An 18048-nucleotide genomic window follows, 5' to 3' on the forward strand; every position below is an offset into this window, starting at 1 on the left:
GGAATCTGGTAAATAGAGAAGTAGTCAACTACCTCAGCAAAAATAACCTCCCCAGTGACATGCAATATGGTTTCCGTTCTGCTAGATCTACAGCAGATGTGCTTACAGTTATATCTCATAGGATTAGCGAATCTCTCGATGGAGGATACCTTTCTAGGGCAATTGCTCTTGACATACCAAAGGCCTTTGATAGGGTATGGCATAAAGATTTACTTCACAAGATCTCTAGCTATGGTGTAGCTGGAAATGTCTTAATTATTAAATCATTTCTCTCTGATAGGTTCATAAGAGTAGTGGTTGATGGGCAGAAATCAGAAGCTCACAGTATTAATGCTGGGGTCCATCTTGGGCCCAACTCTTTTCCTGATCTTTTTCCAAATCACATCCTTACATCATTCGTAGACATCTATGCTGATGACACTACCATGTATGGTAGCACATCTAAGACCGTAAACGACCAAGTTCTCTCTCCTCTGATATTGAGCACGTGGTACAAAGGGAAAAGGAGTGGATGGTTACTTTTAATACATCTAAAACCAAGCTTCTATCTTAACATCAATGTTCTGGCCCCCATCTGGCATCAATTGAAATGAATGGTTTTCATCTTGGGGAGGCCGCATGTTTTGACAAGCTTCTAGGCTTGACCTTTACTCCTGATCTTAAATGGAACATGTACATCAAATCTGTTGCCAAGGCCGCTGGAAAAATGGTGGGATCCTTCTATTGATCCAGTAGATATCTCACTGCTGACGCAATTCTCTATCTATATAAGAGCCAGGTATGTCCAAGGATGGAGTACTGTTGCCACATTTGGGCAGGAGCTGCTAGAAAAGACTTGTCTTGCCTTGATAGAGTTCAAAATAGACTTTGTAGCCTCATAGGGGATGTTCTTTTCTCTTCCCTGCAACCTCTATCTCACAGAAGAGATGTTGCGAGTTTGTCTCTGCTTTATCGTTATTTTCATGGCAAGTGCTCGACTGAACTTCAGTCTATGGTCCCCCCCCCCCCGCCAAACTTTCACAAGAAACACTCGTCTAGCTGGAAACACTATCAATAATTCCCCCCACTCTTTATCTGTACCTAAACCCAAATGTAGATTCCATGAACAAATCTTCTTTCTTAGAACTGCACGCCTGTGGAATTGTCTTCCGTTTTCCTGCTTTCCAGCTAACTACAATATGGTTGTCTTCAAGTCCAACGTAAACAATTTCTTGATGAGCCGTTCCACTTAAGTTAACAAATTTACGGAATTTCCATTACTAACAATTACTATATTGTCCAATTGACTACTGTACACTCTCAACCCTTATCCTCGAGTGGTCTCTGGGCCTTGATAAGTGGTTATGCCTATGTAAAAAAAAAAAAAAAAAAAAAAATGGTGTGTTTAAATGGATAGTAAAAACTTTTAAAATAAAAACTCAAATCTTAATTTTTAACAGAGCATATATAATTTGTATATTTTCCTGATTTTGCAACTAAAATGAAAGATGGCATCCAACCAAGATTAGGAATGTTTTATGCATCTGACTTTGATGTGAGTGTATTTTCAGACTTGATTCTTAGATTGTATTAAAAATGCAGGCTATAGAACCCCTGATTGTTTATTGATGTAGAAAACTGACCATAACATTATATGGATATTTTGGATTACAAAAAATGACGATATTTAATGTTGTAAATATTCTGTTTGTTCTTAATAGTTGCTGGTCATGTGACTGATTGTATCAAATATGATGTGTCAAGCCAGCCAGTTAGCATTCATTTACCTGTGATCAGACTTCTGGCAGGTAAGTCAAAATCAAACTAATTTTCATTTTCTCTTCCTTTGCTTCCTTAATTCTACCTAACACATTATTTTTTTGAACAAAACGTGAAGTTTTATCAATTCAAGTTGAGAAAATATATTTTAAAATGACTTTTTTTTTGTTTTGTAGGGCTCCATCTTCACCTGAAGTTTGATAAGTTCACTCCAGAACTCATTTCACAAGTAAGATTTTTTTTTTTTATAATTAAACTCTTAGCATTGGTTTTCCTAATGGGAGGATGATTGACAATGTCTGTGTGCATCGAGAACATTTTCGCCAATGCTTTCATTCAACCCGGGGAATCATTCCATTTCGCAGCTTTGTATTATCATGACCTGCACTAAGTGTGACCCGGCCCTGTCAGTGGGGCATTAGAATACACTGACTGCCCCCCTGCAGAGGGTAAAAGTCCCTCAATGGGGCCACCTGTTGGCCGTGGGTGGCGACCCGTGACACCTTGGAACGGAATCCTGGTGATTGAAGGTCCTGGAGGACGAGTTCATGAGCCTCTTCTTCCTAACACATCTCTTTGGCCCTTACCTCGGTTAGACGGTCGGTCGGAGGGGCCCGATCCGATCAATCGGCTGGTCAGGTCAAGCCCTACGTCTACTATCAATGGTTCAGACTAAACTGAGAAATTTAAAATTAGCAAAAGAAATCCTCTTAAACAAAACCATAGAAACTGATAAACCTCACCCCTAAAGTAGACGTTCGAAAGCGCTGGCCAAGGGTCAATCAGCAAGTGTAGAATCCAATCCCGACATGGCTGCAATCACAAAATTTTGTTCACTCTAGATTTGGGTAGTGAAAAATTGAGTAACGACAGATGCTCGGTATTTCTTACTTGACTGAGTATACTGCCTGTTTAGCCCTGACTCTGTCAAGGCGAATGGGTTTCCCCCTTGACAAGTCCCAATATTGGGCTCCGAGGTGGGTGGGGAACACAGGCAAAGAAACTTTTATCCATATTTATGTCAAAACAAAAAAAAAAAACCAAACGCGCCTTATCGGACTCAGATAATGAGGAAAATACGGATTTTCCTAAATACTATGTATTAGAATCTTTGGACGAAACGCCAATGTCAAAATTATCCCCTTTTCTCATTGAAAAGGTGTTAACAAGGAAAATAAATCCTAAAATGGTAAAAAAAACTAAAGATGGTAACCTATTAATAGAAATTGAGACAAAAAGCCAAAGCCTAAATTTAGAAAATATGAAAACTTTCCATAATATTAACATTAAAGTTACCCCACACAATAAACTAAATCAATCCAAAGGAGTTATCCGTAGCCGGGAACTATCACTGGCTTCACCAGAAGAAATCCAAAACGAACTGAGCAAACAAGGAGTCATTGACTCTAAAAGAATCTATATAAAGAAAAACTCAGAAAAAATACCAACCCATACTAACATTATTACATTTAACACTCCAAAAATTCCACCTAAAATTAAAATTGGTTACACCATGGAACCAGTTGAAATATACATCCCAGATCCTCTGAGATGTTTCAACTGTCAAAAATTCGGTCACCATAGAGATGCCTGCAGAGGTCATCCCACGTGCGCTAAATGTGGCTCTAAAGAAATAAGTCACAATGAACAAGAATGTCACGAGTTCAAATGTATAAACTGTCAAGGGGAGCACCCTGCCTACTCAAAAAGCTGTGAACGATGGAAAACTGAAAAAGAAATCTTAGCCACAAAGCATAAACGAAACATTTCTTACTTAGAAGCGAAGACAATAGTGGAAGGAGTCATTAGAAATAAAACATGCGAAAATAACAGAAAAAACAAATCCTACCAACCAGCCTGATAAATACAATGAACTTATTGAAAAACTGGTACATCTAGAACCAAACGAATTGCTTAACTTCCAAAAAAACCTAAAAATACAACACTTTCAAAAACTAGAAAAATTAAAACTAGAAACTAGGAAAGAACCCAATAAAGTATTTAACTCCTCCCAAACCCAAACCTCCCCTCTTAAAAGCCAATATCCCCAAGAACTAACTTTCTTAAAACCAAATAATAAACCAGCAAAACAAAAAATAGAAATCCTCACCAAAAATTTAATAGAAACTGATGAAATGGAGACTGAATATCAAACAGAAACCCCAAAACAAGAAATTTCCTATCGAACACCACCAAAACAAAAGAAAAACCTAAACAAAACAGTTATAAGGTCCCGTTCAAACTCCAGAACTAGAACCCCAATCCCTAAAAATCAAACTGAACCTGAAGATGAAATGGAAACAGAATACCCAAACCAACAAACAGAAACCTTAAATCAAGAAATCTCCCATCGATCAACGTCAAAACAAAAGAAAAACCAAAACAAAACGGACATAAGGTCCCATGCTAATTCTAGTTCCAGATCCCCAAACAAAAAACCCGAAACAAAAGACCAAACAGAAGACAAGCCAAAAACAGAAGAAAAAAACAAAGCTAATTGAAAACCCTCCACAACTTACACTAAATCCATACCTTATATCAACACCAATAATCAACTAAAAAAAAAACAAAAAAAACAAAAAAACATAGCACAGAGGATCATTACCTTACCACCAATGACCTATAAACCAGTATTCCTTCAATGGAACATTAGAGGTGAAAAGGCAAATTTTGACGAATTGAACCTTCTCATTGCCTCTTTTCACCCAGGAGTCATATGCCTACAAGAAACTTATAAGAAAATTCAGAACACACTACATATCAAACGATATACAACCTATGATTATATACACGAACAAGGAAATAGAGCCTCCGGAGGAGTGTCCATTCTAATTAATAATAATATAATTCAAAGCGAAATCAAACTGAATACAACACTACAAGCTGTTGCAGTAACCATCAGTCTAAGAAAACCGCTAACAATTTGCTCCCTATACCTGCCACCTAATGAAAACATAAATAAAACAGACTTGAACTTATTGATCCAACAACTCCCTAAACCTTTTATCCTCATGGGTGACTTTAATAGCCACAATGAACTATGGGGAAACAAACAAACAAGCAGAAGAGGTAAAATTATCGAAAATTTTCTAGATGAAAACCAACTATGTTTGTTTAATAACGGAACCAACACCTATCTTCACCCTAGCTCTGGAACACTCTCGGCTATTGACCTCACTATATCAGAACCCAGTATTTTCCCAGAATATAAATGGAATGTACATCATGAGACCTGTGGGAGTGATCACTTCCCAATCATCCTAGAAGGTCAAGAACCAGAGAATGACACTAAAACACCCCGATGGAACTTGCATAAGGCCAACTGGGAAGATTTCAAAAAAAGATGCCACACAGACCTAGTGCAAGAAGCTAATTTAACAAAAGATGATGACATTACCCACTTCACCAATACTCTAAATATTATAGCTGAGAAAACTATTCCTAAAAGCTCCCCATCAACAAGATATAACAAGCCTTGGTATAACAAAGATTGCAAAGAAGCGCTCAGAGCCAGACGAACAGCACTCAGAAAATTTAATAGCCAATTAACTAAAGAAAATTTAGAAAATTACAAAATAAACCGAGCCAAAGCTCGCAGAACCATTAAGCAAGCTTAGCAATCAACATGGCAAACTTATGTTAGCCAACTAAATTCAAACACCAAACCTAAGGAAATATGGAACATGATAAACAAAATTACTGGGAAATACACTAAACAAGCTAATAAACATCTCATCCATCACAATGTCAAAATCACTAACAAAGAAAAAATAGCTGAAATCTTAGCAGAAAACTTTGCCAAAAACTCCTCACCAACTAATAGGAACAAAGAATTCCAAGTCATCAAAAACCAAGCAGAACAACAACAAATCCGCTTCCATTCAGACAACACTGAATATTACAATCAAATCCTTACTATGTACGAATTAGAAGAATCTCTCAAAAACATCCATAATTCAACAGCCGGACCAGATGAAATCCCCTATATCTTCCTAAAAGAATTGCCAATGAAATCAAAAGAATACCTCCTCAAAATTTTCAATGATATCTGGATCAATGAAAAATTCCCCGACACTTTGAGACATGCCATTATAATTCCCATACCTAAACCTTCAAAAGACCCCTCAGATCCAATAAACTACCGTCCCATTGCACTTACTAGTTGCATCTGCAAAACCCTCGAGCGAATGATCAATAGAAGACTATCCTGGTATCTAGAAAGAAATCACCTAATCTCTGAACACCAAGCAGGCTTCCAAAAGGGCAGAAGCCCTATTGACCATATCATAAATTTGGAAACCTATATTAGAGAAGCTTTCATCCTCAAAGAACATGTGGTAACAGTTTTCTTTGACATAGAAAAAGCTTTTGATACCACTTGGAAGTATGGAATATTAAAAGACCTGAATGAACTAGGTCTAAGAGGCAGAATGCCAACATTTATCAAAAACTATCTGAGTGACAGAACCTTCCAAGTAAGACTCGGAAACATCTTATCAAAGTCTCAAAAACAAGAATTGGGAGTTCCCCAAGGTGGAATTCTTTCAGTTACACTCTTTAATGTGAAAATAAACAATATAGTTAATAACATAAACTTCGGAACAAACTATGCCATCTATGTTGACGATCTCATGATTAGTTTTAAGGCCAAACATATGAACACTATTGAACGACACCTACAATTATGCATCAACAAAATTACTAGCTGGGCTACCAAAAATGGCTTCAGCTTTTCTCAAACAAAAACAAAATGTGTTCACTTCTGCCAACATAGAAAAATGCATCCTGACCCCGAGCTAAAAATTAACAATAATAGACTAACAGTTACGGATCAATACAAGTATCTTGGAATCACCTTTGACAAAAAACTCACCTTCATACCCCACATTAAATACTTAAGGAAAAAATGCAACCAAAGAATGCAACTTGTGAGAACCATAGCTCATACAAACTGGGGAGCTGATTGCAAAACAATTCTAAAACTATCAAACACTGATAAGATCAAAGTTGGACTATGGCTGCTTTATCTACGGTGCAACAAGAAAATCCTACATTAAAGAACTGAACACAATTCACCACCAAGGACTCCGACTAGCACTTGGAGCATTTCCCACTACACCAGTCGAGAGTCTTTATGCAGAAGCGAATGAACCTACACTTGAAATGAGACGGACAAAATTAGCCCTACAATACTATACAAAACTTGCATCTAACACTTTGAGCCCTATATACCAGAGTGTCTCTCACCCCAAACACCAAATCCTATTCCAAAAAAAGGAAAAAGCAATCAAGCCTTATGGTCTCCGTATGAAAGAAATAAAAGACGAAGCCAAAATTAACATCTCGCAAATCCACAAAGCTTCTACACTCAAACATCCACCCTGGCTTTCCAAAACTGCTGTAAATCCACCCGAACATCCAAAACACTCTCCTATACTATTAGATCTCTCTAAACACCCCAAATCGAACACAATCAAATCCATCTATATGGAAAAAATACATGACATCCTTCATGACTATCCGGACTATGAACACATCTATACTGACGGAGCTAAAACCAAAGAAAAAGTTGGAAGCTCTGCTATTTATCGGCAAAGAAAAATCCAAAAACGCCTACCTGATAGGTCTTCCATCTTTAGTGCTGAAGCCTCAGCAATAAACCTGGCCCTTAATATTATAAGTGCTGATCAAGCAAACAAGTTTATAATATTTTCGGACTCTTTATCAGTTCTAACTTCATTAAAAGAAAAGAACATTTGCAATCCGCTAATAACTAATCTATTAAACAAACTCGATTTTCTCCATACTCAAAAACAAATCATCCTATGCTGGATCCCAAGCCATATTGGCATCCTAGGGAATACAAAAGCTGACCTAGCTGCTAAAGAGTCACTAAACTTGGAAATCTCCAACATAAAAATCCCCTACACTGACTTTAAACCAACCATAAACCAGTATATCAAAACAAAATGGCAAAAACAATGGAACACTTATACAAAAAACAAGCTACAAGAAATCAAACCTACACTTGGAGAATGGAATCCCAAATCTAAACTAAACCGGAGAGAAGAAGTGATCATTACAAGATTAAGAACAGGGCATACAAATATCACCCACTCATTCCTATTAAAAGGAGAAAATCCACCTCAATGCTTACCTTGCCAAGAAAACTACACCGTTAAACATTTTTTAATTAACTGCATTGACCTAGCTCCCCTACGCCAAAAACACTACAGCATTAACAACATTAAAGATCTCTTTGAAAAAATAAATGAAAAAACAATTCTAAATTACTTGAAAGAGGTAAACCTCTCCTCCAAAGTATAAATCTACCAAAAAAAAAAAAAATAAAAAAAATAAAAATAAAAAAAAATAAAAACTTTTCAACCCAAATCTCTTACAGACCTTCCTCCAATCTTACCTTGATATACTGGAAAATAAAGAACACCTACCTTACTAAGACATCCAAGAAAAAAAAAATGAACTTATTTGGCCTTAAATGACCATGCAGCTGTTGATAGGCCAATAAACTGAACAAACAAACAAACAAACAACTAAGTGTGACCCTTGTCAAAATCCACACTAGTAAACTTAATCATTATCATGTAGATTTCTTGATATGTAATAATTGTTGAATGGTGTTACTGCATCGGCATTGAATCTGAAATGATTCCATATAATTTGGTAGAAATCACTGAGTGGATTTCTAAACTATTTTAATATGGAGAGCTAATTGAATAGAACAGTCCATCTTGAAACTCCAAAATGAAGTATAAAGATGGCATATTTTGATAAAACATAATGGCTGAGAGAAGTTCGATTTAAAAAAAAAATTTTTTTTTTTTTTTGGTGCAAAATGTTGGGTTGTACTTCAAAAAGAAATCAGAACTATCATGAAAAACTCGCAAAATGCTTACAAAGAGTTTAGCATTTTGTCAGTGAGGGTTGAGGACATGCATTGCATAGAAAGAACTGATATGAAAGTGACACTATAGATATGTTGTGGTACTCTCAATGTTTTCTAAGTAAACAAAAAAAAAAGATAAAAGTTTATTCGAAATAGGATTGTTAATCAAGGTGTTGATTGGGACAAAAATACTGGACAATGGAGGTCAATATAATTAGAGTTAGTTTATGGACAGTTTTAGGAGTGGCAATGAGTTTTGCAACAGTTTACTGAGAGTTGTGAGTTTATGACAGTTGAGGGCAGTTTCCAGTTTGACACAGTTGAACGCAGCTTGTAGCTCTAAGCCGATCGATATAAGCTAATGTCAGCTAAAGAACATGACCTCAACAGGAAAGGTAGATGTTAACCTTAGTGCTTAGTTGTTTCTCATGATGGTTTCACATACGCACACATAGTCGAACTGACATCCACAGAATTTGTTTTCTTTTGAGTTTTATTTTTTTGTACTTGTGAACCCATGTGCACCCCATCGGCAGCCGCCAATGCGATAAACGATGACGTAACTAGAAGAAAAATAAAGCTTGTGTGTGCAAGCTCGTGGCGAGACAGTGTAATTTGTCTTAAAAACAGATTTAAATCTGTTGAGCTCTGAAGAAGTGAGGGTTGAGGATATTTGTTTCATGGAGAAGAAGATTAAATTTGGATAATATATGGAGATGTGTGCAGAAGGATAGGCTTTGATGGTATGGCCAAGTTGAAGGTATGAATGAGAGTTCTTGGATTAGATGTAAAACAGTTGAAGTAGTGGATTCACAGGGGAATGCCAAGGAAAACATGGTAAGACGTGATCAGAATGGAACTGAGAGAAGGATGAATAAAAATGTAGCTAGAGATGTTATTTTGGAAGTTCATTTCTTAAAGCTATCCAACACGTCAACTGAATGTGATGATGGTGAGATCTTAAACTGAACGTACGAGGATTTGTTGCAATTATGCTCATCTTAGAAAAAAGTTACAAATGCTTTTTGATTCTTGTCGGAGTTGTTTCTATCTACAAAGTATATAGAAAAGAATGTATTTCAGAAATGTCTGTTGAAGGTATTCCATCTTCCCAACATACTACACAATTATTACACATTACATATTACACAATTATGCTTTATAATGTTCAAGAAAATGTTCAAATTAGACCATCAACAATGAGCTAATCTTTTGAATCTTTGGATGAAAAATGCTGCGTGAATCATTGTATGATTGGTAATGCTAGGATTTTATTTTATCTTTTATTTCTTATATTAAAGCATTTTTTTTTTTTTTTTGTCACATTTTTTTTTGTTCTGGTTTTAGTGTGACATGAACCCGATGGATTTGATAGAGCCTCCCTTACGAACCCAAGTGATGATCGCGCAGACTCAGGCTGGTATGTGGCGCAGAAATGGCTTTTCTCTTCTTAATCAGGTGAGCATTTTTTTTCTTCTCCGTAAAACTACTTTTTGAATTGCAAACCTTTTCTTTTTTTCCCTTTGTTTTCTTTTGTATTTTTCGTTTTACTTTTCTATATTTTTTTTTTGTCTTTTTTGTTTGTCTTTTTTTTTTTTTTGTTTCTTTTCTGTTCTTTCCTTTCCTTCTCTCTTTTCTGACTCTTTCCCCCCGGTTTCTTTCCCTTTCTTTGTTTCCTTTTGTATTTTTTGTTTTACTTTTCTATATTTTTGTTTTTTTCTTTGTCTCTTTTCTGTTCTTTCCTTTCCTTCTCTGACCCTTTCTCCGGTTTCTTTCCCTTTCTCTGGTTTCTTTCTTTCTGCATTCTTGGCTCTTGTTTTTTATGCTTATATATATATATATATATATATATATATATATATATATATTATATATATATATATATGTTTATTTAGAAAAAGTTGTTGATCATAATTTCAATATGTACTTTAAATGATAAACATAGATAATTAAATTACAGGGTTTTTCAGATTTTAATGCTAGGGCAAAACCTCACTAACCATCGTGAAATGAAAGTTTGATGTCAACCATGTGGCTTTGGTCAGATCCATAATTCTTGCTGTTATTGCTGCTATTCTCAAGTTAGAAAAAAATGAACCCAAATATTCTATACACAAACTAAGTCTGTCATTGGAAGAAATGTCAACTTGCTGAATAAAATCTATTATTTCTTCCAAATTTGGAATTATCAATTGGTTTTCAAGAGACATGAACATGTTGCTTTAATGTTGCAAAAATTCAGTTATGGTCAAGAAACGTTTGGTTTATAAGAGTCACATGTTGAAAATGACACTGTAACTGGTTAGTTACATCAGCAGCAATTATGATAATCTTGTAGGCAGACGGAGGGAGTCTTTCAAGCATAAATGTTTTAGATTACAATTTCATTAATCCATGTTGCAGATCTATTGAACACTCCCATCAGCACTAAGTGAGATTTTTCTTTCAGAATTCTCCGTCATATGTGTTTAATGTCATTTTCATTTATTTGTATTCTACACTTGCGATCTTGTGATATTGTATCTGGGTTCATAGTTAACCTCCTTAATCTCTTGTCTAAAACACATCTGTTTTCCTAACCTAATCATCTATTTATGCATCAGCCAATATATCTATCAGTTAACTTACACACCTGGAATAGCTAACAGAATGTCACTGCACTAATCTTAAGTTGAGACAAACTTTTGAAATGTATGACAAAAAGACCTGGGGTGGGATAGAAGGCAACCTATGGAGCTGGACTCTTTTGCAAAGGCAAACAAAAAATGGTTACAATTGAAGAAAAACTGAGTACAATGAAATTAGCAATTAGAAAAAAAAAATTGTTTTGTTCATAAACTTTAGTAAAAACTTTTTAATAAACTTTTTTTTCAGATATTTTTCTATCACAATGTAAGGTGCCGTGTAGAAATGTACGACAAGGATATTGTTATGCTACAGGTAAGTAAAAACAAAATATATTATTTCATAGGGTATTTGTCCAAAATTCCCCCTTAATAGAAGGAAAATTTTTTATTATTTATATACCTGTGACGAAACAAATATCATATTCCAAAAACATGTAAATTGATCAAGTAATTTTTTTTTGATTTAGAAAATCAAATTTAGTGAGTAACAAAAGAACAGCTGTTTTGTCCACTATTTTAAACACAATCTAAAAAAAAACTCAAAAATTCAAAATTTTTAGTGCCTACAAATTCCCATTAATCACTTAAAAATAATTTTCTTTATTAAAACTTTTCTTATATTAACATAAAATGTTATAAGGAGATATAATATTTTATGTATCGGTCAGTTTTCAGTATTTACCTCGACAGTATTCAATATGTGTTTTGTTAGGTATAAAGTTATGAAAATATGTTTATGGCAATTAAGCTACAGAGGTTTCTGCATTTCATTCTCATAGGGAATTGTCCGGCATTTTTGTCTGAAAATTCCCTATGGTGATAAAAAAAAAAAAAAAAAACGGGCTCCATTACTAAAGTGGGTCTAAAAAGAAACCTAGTTTAATGAAAACGGAAAATACCATGATGTAAATAAGTTTTGTTAAAGATATTTGCTATTTCTTTCGATCTTATAAAACTTTGAATTTCTATTTCAGCTTTCTCTTAAAACTCTATAAAAATGAAAAAGTAATTTACTGAAAGTAAAAAGGGTTTATTGGACAGAAAAGAAATTGTGATGTTTTTGTTAATTTCTTTAAATTTATAAAATATGTATCTAGTTTTGTAAAAAAAAATTTGTGTGGGGGTTCAAATTTTGTTAACACTGTAAGATCTACTGCCTTTGTAATGTGCAATCTGCCTATTCCTTTTTCCAATCAACTGATCATGTTTCTGTTTGCAAATGAACAAACGTCCCAAAAAACATAACTTTTGAATATTATATAGATCGATATAAAAATATCAATAAATTCGAAAGTTAGTCTTTTTTTTTTTTTTTTTTTTTTGTTTTTTTTGTTTAATTTAAATATTAAAAAAAAAAAATGTCCTTTCTTACTCCTCAGATCGGTGCTTCCCTAATCAGTGCAGACGACTACCTCATCCATTTGTTGAACAAATATGGATTACTGGGTTGGGTCAGGTAAAGATACCACTTTTATTATTTTGACAATTGCTTTTTATTTGTCTTTTTTAATGGAAAGACAAGATATGAAGCCATTTCATGTAAGAAGTTAACAAGAATAAAAGATGATTATTGCAAAGGCAGGAGATGGCTATTTGCCTTAGTCTTGAAAAGACTAGGTCTATATGTAGGAGGAAAGCAGTCAGCAAGAAGAGATGTCCATAAGCCGGTAGTTCTTGGAAAGAAGCTGCTGGAATAGGTAACTGTATTACAAGGAATGAATTGATGGAGATTACCAGATAGAGCTGGAACAAAAGAAGCAGTGACTAGATCACTTAATTCTGAATAACACAAGCCATAATATTTATAGAAAAGACTGGAGACTAGCAACATCACATCTGTGAAAGAGAGTACAGAGAAGGGAAAGAGGATGAGCAATCAAAATATAGGTATCTCTACATCTTATCAAGAATCTTTAAATGGAACAGAGATTCAGCAAATATGACAATATTTTGTACATGATTTGACCTAGTTCAGTGTCACGCAGAAACGGTCTGTTTGAAGGCTGACTTTCTTTGACTTATCAGCCCTTGCATCCTGTGATACATGAAACAATGATCCATTGCATTCAGGTTGTAGCCAGATTCAAAGCATCCCTCCAACTTTGTTTGTTGCTTGTCAATCTCCCAAATTTGAATTTGACATACTTTTGAGTGTTTTCATTGCAAGAATATTTTACAAGACGTGTTGCTAACCTGAAGTGAAACCACTAATATTTAAGAACAACACTGTAAGTGGAGAACTCTTTGGAGTTGCAGACCAATTGCCACAGATTAAGATGTGGGTCAAGTTCTGGAACAGATTTCAGTCGGTTTCATTTTGGAACTGGTACACTTACTGGTGTCGTATCAACATCACCCACTCACATGGTTTAAAGTTTTATTCTTTTGGAAGTTAAAACGATTCTTGCTTTTAATTGGTTAATTTCAGCCAGTGCTGCAATAGAAGAATCTTTTGTCAAAACAAAATTGCAATCGCATTTAAAACAAGTTTTTTCGCTAATAGTTAAAATTGTCTGCTCTTTTTTACTTCTGGTTTCAGTTCTGCAGACGGGACAACGGTGGCAAGCGTGATGTGGTCCCTTTTGATTAATGAGTATCTTCCTTTCAGATAACATGAAAACCCCACTTCTCATGTTAAGAATGGCTTTTTTATTTACTTGACCATGTCTAATTTTCCAGCTAAATGGACAACAGAAACTGTAAGTAAAAAAGTAGCAGAAAATCTTGACTAGAACTGTATTTTACTTTGACTTAGGAACTCCTGCCTCCTGAGATGCATGAAGCAGTCGATAATCCATCGTATTCAGTCCATAGTCAGATCTGTATCGTCCCTTTATCTTTTGCCCGTTGTTTGCAAATCTCATTGATTGGAATTTGAAATTTTTTTTTTTCACCATTTTTGTAGCAAGAATATTTTACAGGGGCATGTCACTAGTCTGAAGCTAAACCACTAACATTTAAGAATACTGTACTTTGTAGTTGCAAACCTATTGCACCAGATTAAAATGCGAGTTGCCCTCAAGTCTTAAGAAAACATTAAAGCTGCATTGGAGAGAGAACATTACAAACTAGTGTAAGGATGCATTGGGTGCTACCATCCGTAAACTGGTAGCACCAAGTAACGAAGTGATCAACTCGAGCTCATGACAGTAAGGACAGACATGAAACTCTTATCCAGTCCTCACGTTTTTGGTGTCTGATGCTGGAATTGCGAATGGTTAGATCATGCCACCAACTCTGTTATGCATCATCGAGAGTGGGTTACATTGACGCGTGATGCAGTTTACTCCATTGGAACCGGCTTAACCCACCCTGGATGAACACCACTACAAGACAAGTAAAGGTGGTAATGGTTAAATGTTCATTAACCATAATGTTAAGCTATGTTAAGCCTGGTTAGCACTGAATGGATGACCATTTAGGAAGACCAAGTGTTATGTAAGAAAGATGTAGTATAAAATGACCTGACAATGGTCGACATGCTATAAAAAAAAAAAAAGCCAATAACAAAAAAAATAAAAATTTCCTAAGGATTTCTTAAGCCTTACTCTGATCAAGAACAGAACACTTACTACACTTTGATCATAGCGTAAAGAAGGATGGACATCCTCAAAGTTCAAACAGAAACTATAAAGTTCTTAAAATTAGTGGATTAAAAAAAAAAAAAAAAAAGAAAGTGTTTTTTCTTCTTCGTTTGTTTCAGATTGAATTACGATGATCCGGGTGGTCAAGAAGATTCTGTCCGACAGACGAGTATGTTGGCTGAAGAATTTTTGAATCTTTTGATTATTATTTTGGGTAAGTAATAATCCTTCCTTTTTTTATTTACTTTTTTTATTTTTATAAACAACAAAATGAGTCTGAAAATCTTTAACCACCAACTTTAAATTTTTAAATCACCAATAACAATGGTACTTATACTTTTTCCGGCATTCACCCTGGAGTTATTCAGCCGGCTCCATCCAAAAGATCTACTGTATCCGAAGCAAAAGTTAACCAGGCACGATGGTCCACCATAGTATCTGATACGAGTGTTAGCCAATTACAGTCCCAATGGCAAACTCCATGGAAGCAAGGCCCAAAATCAGTTTGGCATCCTTTTTCACGATCCGGAGCCAGGTTTTCAACTAGCCTGACATTTTTTTCAACTCTGAAGAGTGGTTAGTTCAATAGTTTTGTACAATACGCTTAAACATGCGCTTAAACATACGCTTAAAATTTATGCAAATTGCATATGTATTAGAGAACTAATCCTCTACTGAATATTATATATTACGAGGAATAACTTGCCCATGGACTAATTTGCAAAAAAATTTTTAAATAATAATGATAATGTCGTTCATCAAATTCTGTCTGTGTTTGTTTACAATATCACGTCAGCTGATATTTGGGTTTGACGAGCTTAAAAATACTCTTTCTTCTCTTATAGGTAAAAAATAATTTTCACAGGGGAATATTTTACGTTACACTGGTGTAATCTTTGTCAGTTTAATATAAAATGTTCCCCTGTAAAAATTATTTTTTATCTACAAAAAAGATAATTTTTAAGATCGGATTATTTTCGATTTTCATTGGATGAATTTCTGTACAAAACATGTCTAAGAAAAATGCCAGAAATATAAATTACCTTTGTGTGAAATTTGCAGAAGATAGGCTCATCTGTTTTGGGACCTATAAGAAAGGAACTCCCACACACAGGGATTTTTATATAATTGTAGAAAAATAGATTAATGGTACGTCCAAGGATGGAGTGCTGTTGCCATATTTGGGCAGAAGCTGCTAGAAAGGACTTATCCTACCTTAATAGTTCAGAATAGACTTCGTAGCCTCGTAGGAGATGTCCTTTTCTCTTCCCTGCAACCTCTTTCTCACAGAAGAGATGTTGCGAGTTTGTCTCTGCTTTATCGTTATTTTCATGGCAAGTGCTCGGCTGAGCTCCAATCTATGGTCCCCCCCCCCTTGCCAAACTTTCACAAGAAATACCTGTCTAGTAGAAAACTATCAATAATTTCCCCCACTCTGTATCTGTGCCTAAACCTAAACGTAGATTCCATGAGTAAAGCTTCTTTCGTAGAACTGCACGCCTATGGAATTGTTTTCCTGCTTTCCAGTTGACTACAATATGGTTGTCTTCAAGTCTAACGTGAACAATGTGTTTAATAATTATCAATAATTCCCCCCCCCACTCTTTATCTGTGCCTAAACCTAAACGTAGATTCCATGAACAAAGCATCTTTCTTAGAACTGCACACAGTTGACTACAATATGGTTGTCTTCAGTCCAATGTGAACAAGTTTTTGATGAGCCGTTTCATATAAGTTAACAAATTTACCGAATTTCCACTACTAACGAGTATTATATTGTCCAATTGTATATTGTACACTCTTTAACCCTTATCCTCGAGTGGCCTCATGGCCTTGATAAGTGATGATGCCTATGTAAAAAAAAAAAAAAAAAGAAAAAAGAAAACATTTTCTTTTGGAAAAACTTATTTAATTTGTTTTGATGTTATAAATTTTGCTTTATTTTTTTGAAGTGAAATTTTTAATTCTGTGTCGCATTCATTTTTTTTTTTTTTTCTGTCATCGCCAGGTGAACGTTATACTGTCGGTGTCGGAAAGATAACTCAGGAAGATGTTGTAAAGCGGGAAATCATTCATCAACTCTGCATCAATTCTATGGCCCACAGTGAACTAGTGAAAGCCTTACCGGAAGATGTAAGTGGAATTTTAACATTCTTATAAGTCTTGGATCGTAGAGATTTACGATCAAAAAAGATAGCATATAGGGAAAAACACTAAAATTTCATTAATTTTGCGAAAATCATCAAAAATTGTAAGCAAAACAGATGACTGAAAATTATGAAGAAATTATGTGGATCATACAATAGTAAATTGTAAAATATTGTCAGGAGAAAGCACATCCCTTATGAAAATTGTTATGACATTTTATTTTTCTTCATAAAAATAAAATATTAAAAAAAAAGCTGTTTTCTAGGTTGGCAGTATTTTGCGTGAACAGTCGCCAGGGATGTTGGAAATTTTCTGTTTCTATGTCTATCCTTGTAGCCATGTCACTAGTAAGGGTGCTGGAGGTAAACGTTTTATCTGGGCTGACGTTATCCGCCTGATAGGGATCCGAACCTTGGATTAACCACTAAGGAGGCTGTCCTATCAGCAGGTGCAAAGTACTGGGGCTGCTGTATTGCCATTTGGTGAATGGATTCTGGACCATGTAGTAGCTTCTGGTGGGGCCTCTTGATGCCATATTAGTGGGTAATTGTTACAGCTTTACCTTTTCATGTTCTACAAAAAAAAAAATTTCTTCGTTTCTTTTTCTCTCTTACTTTCCCTCTCTGCCCTGCTTCAGGCATGTCTGTCGACCTAGTCCACAAATTCCAAAACCCCATGAAAAGTCTCAATAAAAAACACCTGATTAAACCCGGATCTTCAACTTCTAACGTAGACCCTCACTACCAGGTCTCCTTCTCTAACATCAGGGGTCTACGTTCTAACCTTCCAGAGGTTGAAACCCAATTACAGGAGACTAAACCAGACATATTATTTCTAAGTGAAACTGGCATTGGACAGACCATTTCCCTAGATGAGTTCGTAATTAAAGGATACTCTAATTTAACTTCCAAATCTGACCCTCAAGATCGCCATGGGCATGGAATATGTGCCTATATAAAAGATGGCTTTCCATGTGGTAGGGACATCTCCAGAGAAGATCCTAACTTACCCTATATGTGCTTCC

General features: G+C 35.2%; 1 protein-coding gene across 4 annotated transcripts in view; it reads left to right on the forward strand.

Annotated features, from left to right (window-relative positions):
- LOC145256493 (E3 ubiquitin-protein ligase UBR2-like) overlaps positions 1-18048 on the forward strand; it is a 262146-nt gene that overhangs the window by 169046 nt on the left and 75052 nt on the right. For all 4 annotated transcript variants that reach the window (XM_080115440.1, XM_080115442.1, XM_080115441.1 and 1 more), the window contains exons 18-24: positions 1701-1787; positions 1935-1987; positions 10013-10123; positions 11540-11605; positions 12672-12748; positions 14996-15090; positions 16885-17009. In XM_080115440.1, the coding sequence (XP_079971566.1) occupies positions 1701-1787; positions 1935-1987; positions 10013-10123; positions 11540-11605; positions 12672-12748; positions 14996-15090; positions 16885-17009 (614 nt within the window). The remainder of the gene's footprint in view (positions 1-1700; positions 1788-1934; positions 1988-10012; positions 10124-11539; positions 11606-12671; positions 12749-14995; positions 15091-16884; positions 17010-18048) is intronic.

Source organism: Euprymna scolopes, chromosome 32 (assembly GCF_053919585.1).
Source record: "Euprymna scolopes isolate OS-2025 chromosome 32, ASM5391958v1, whole genome shotgun sequence".
In the NCBI taxonomy this organism is placed as follows: domain Eukaryota; kingdom Metazoa; phylum Mollusca; class Cephalopoda; order Sepiida; family Sepiolidae; genus Euprymna; species Euprymna scolopes.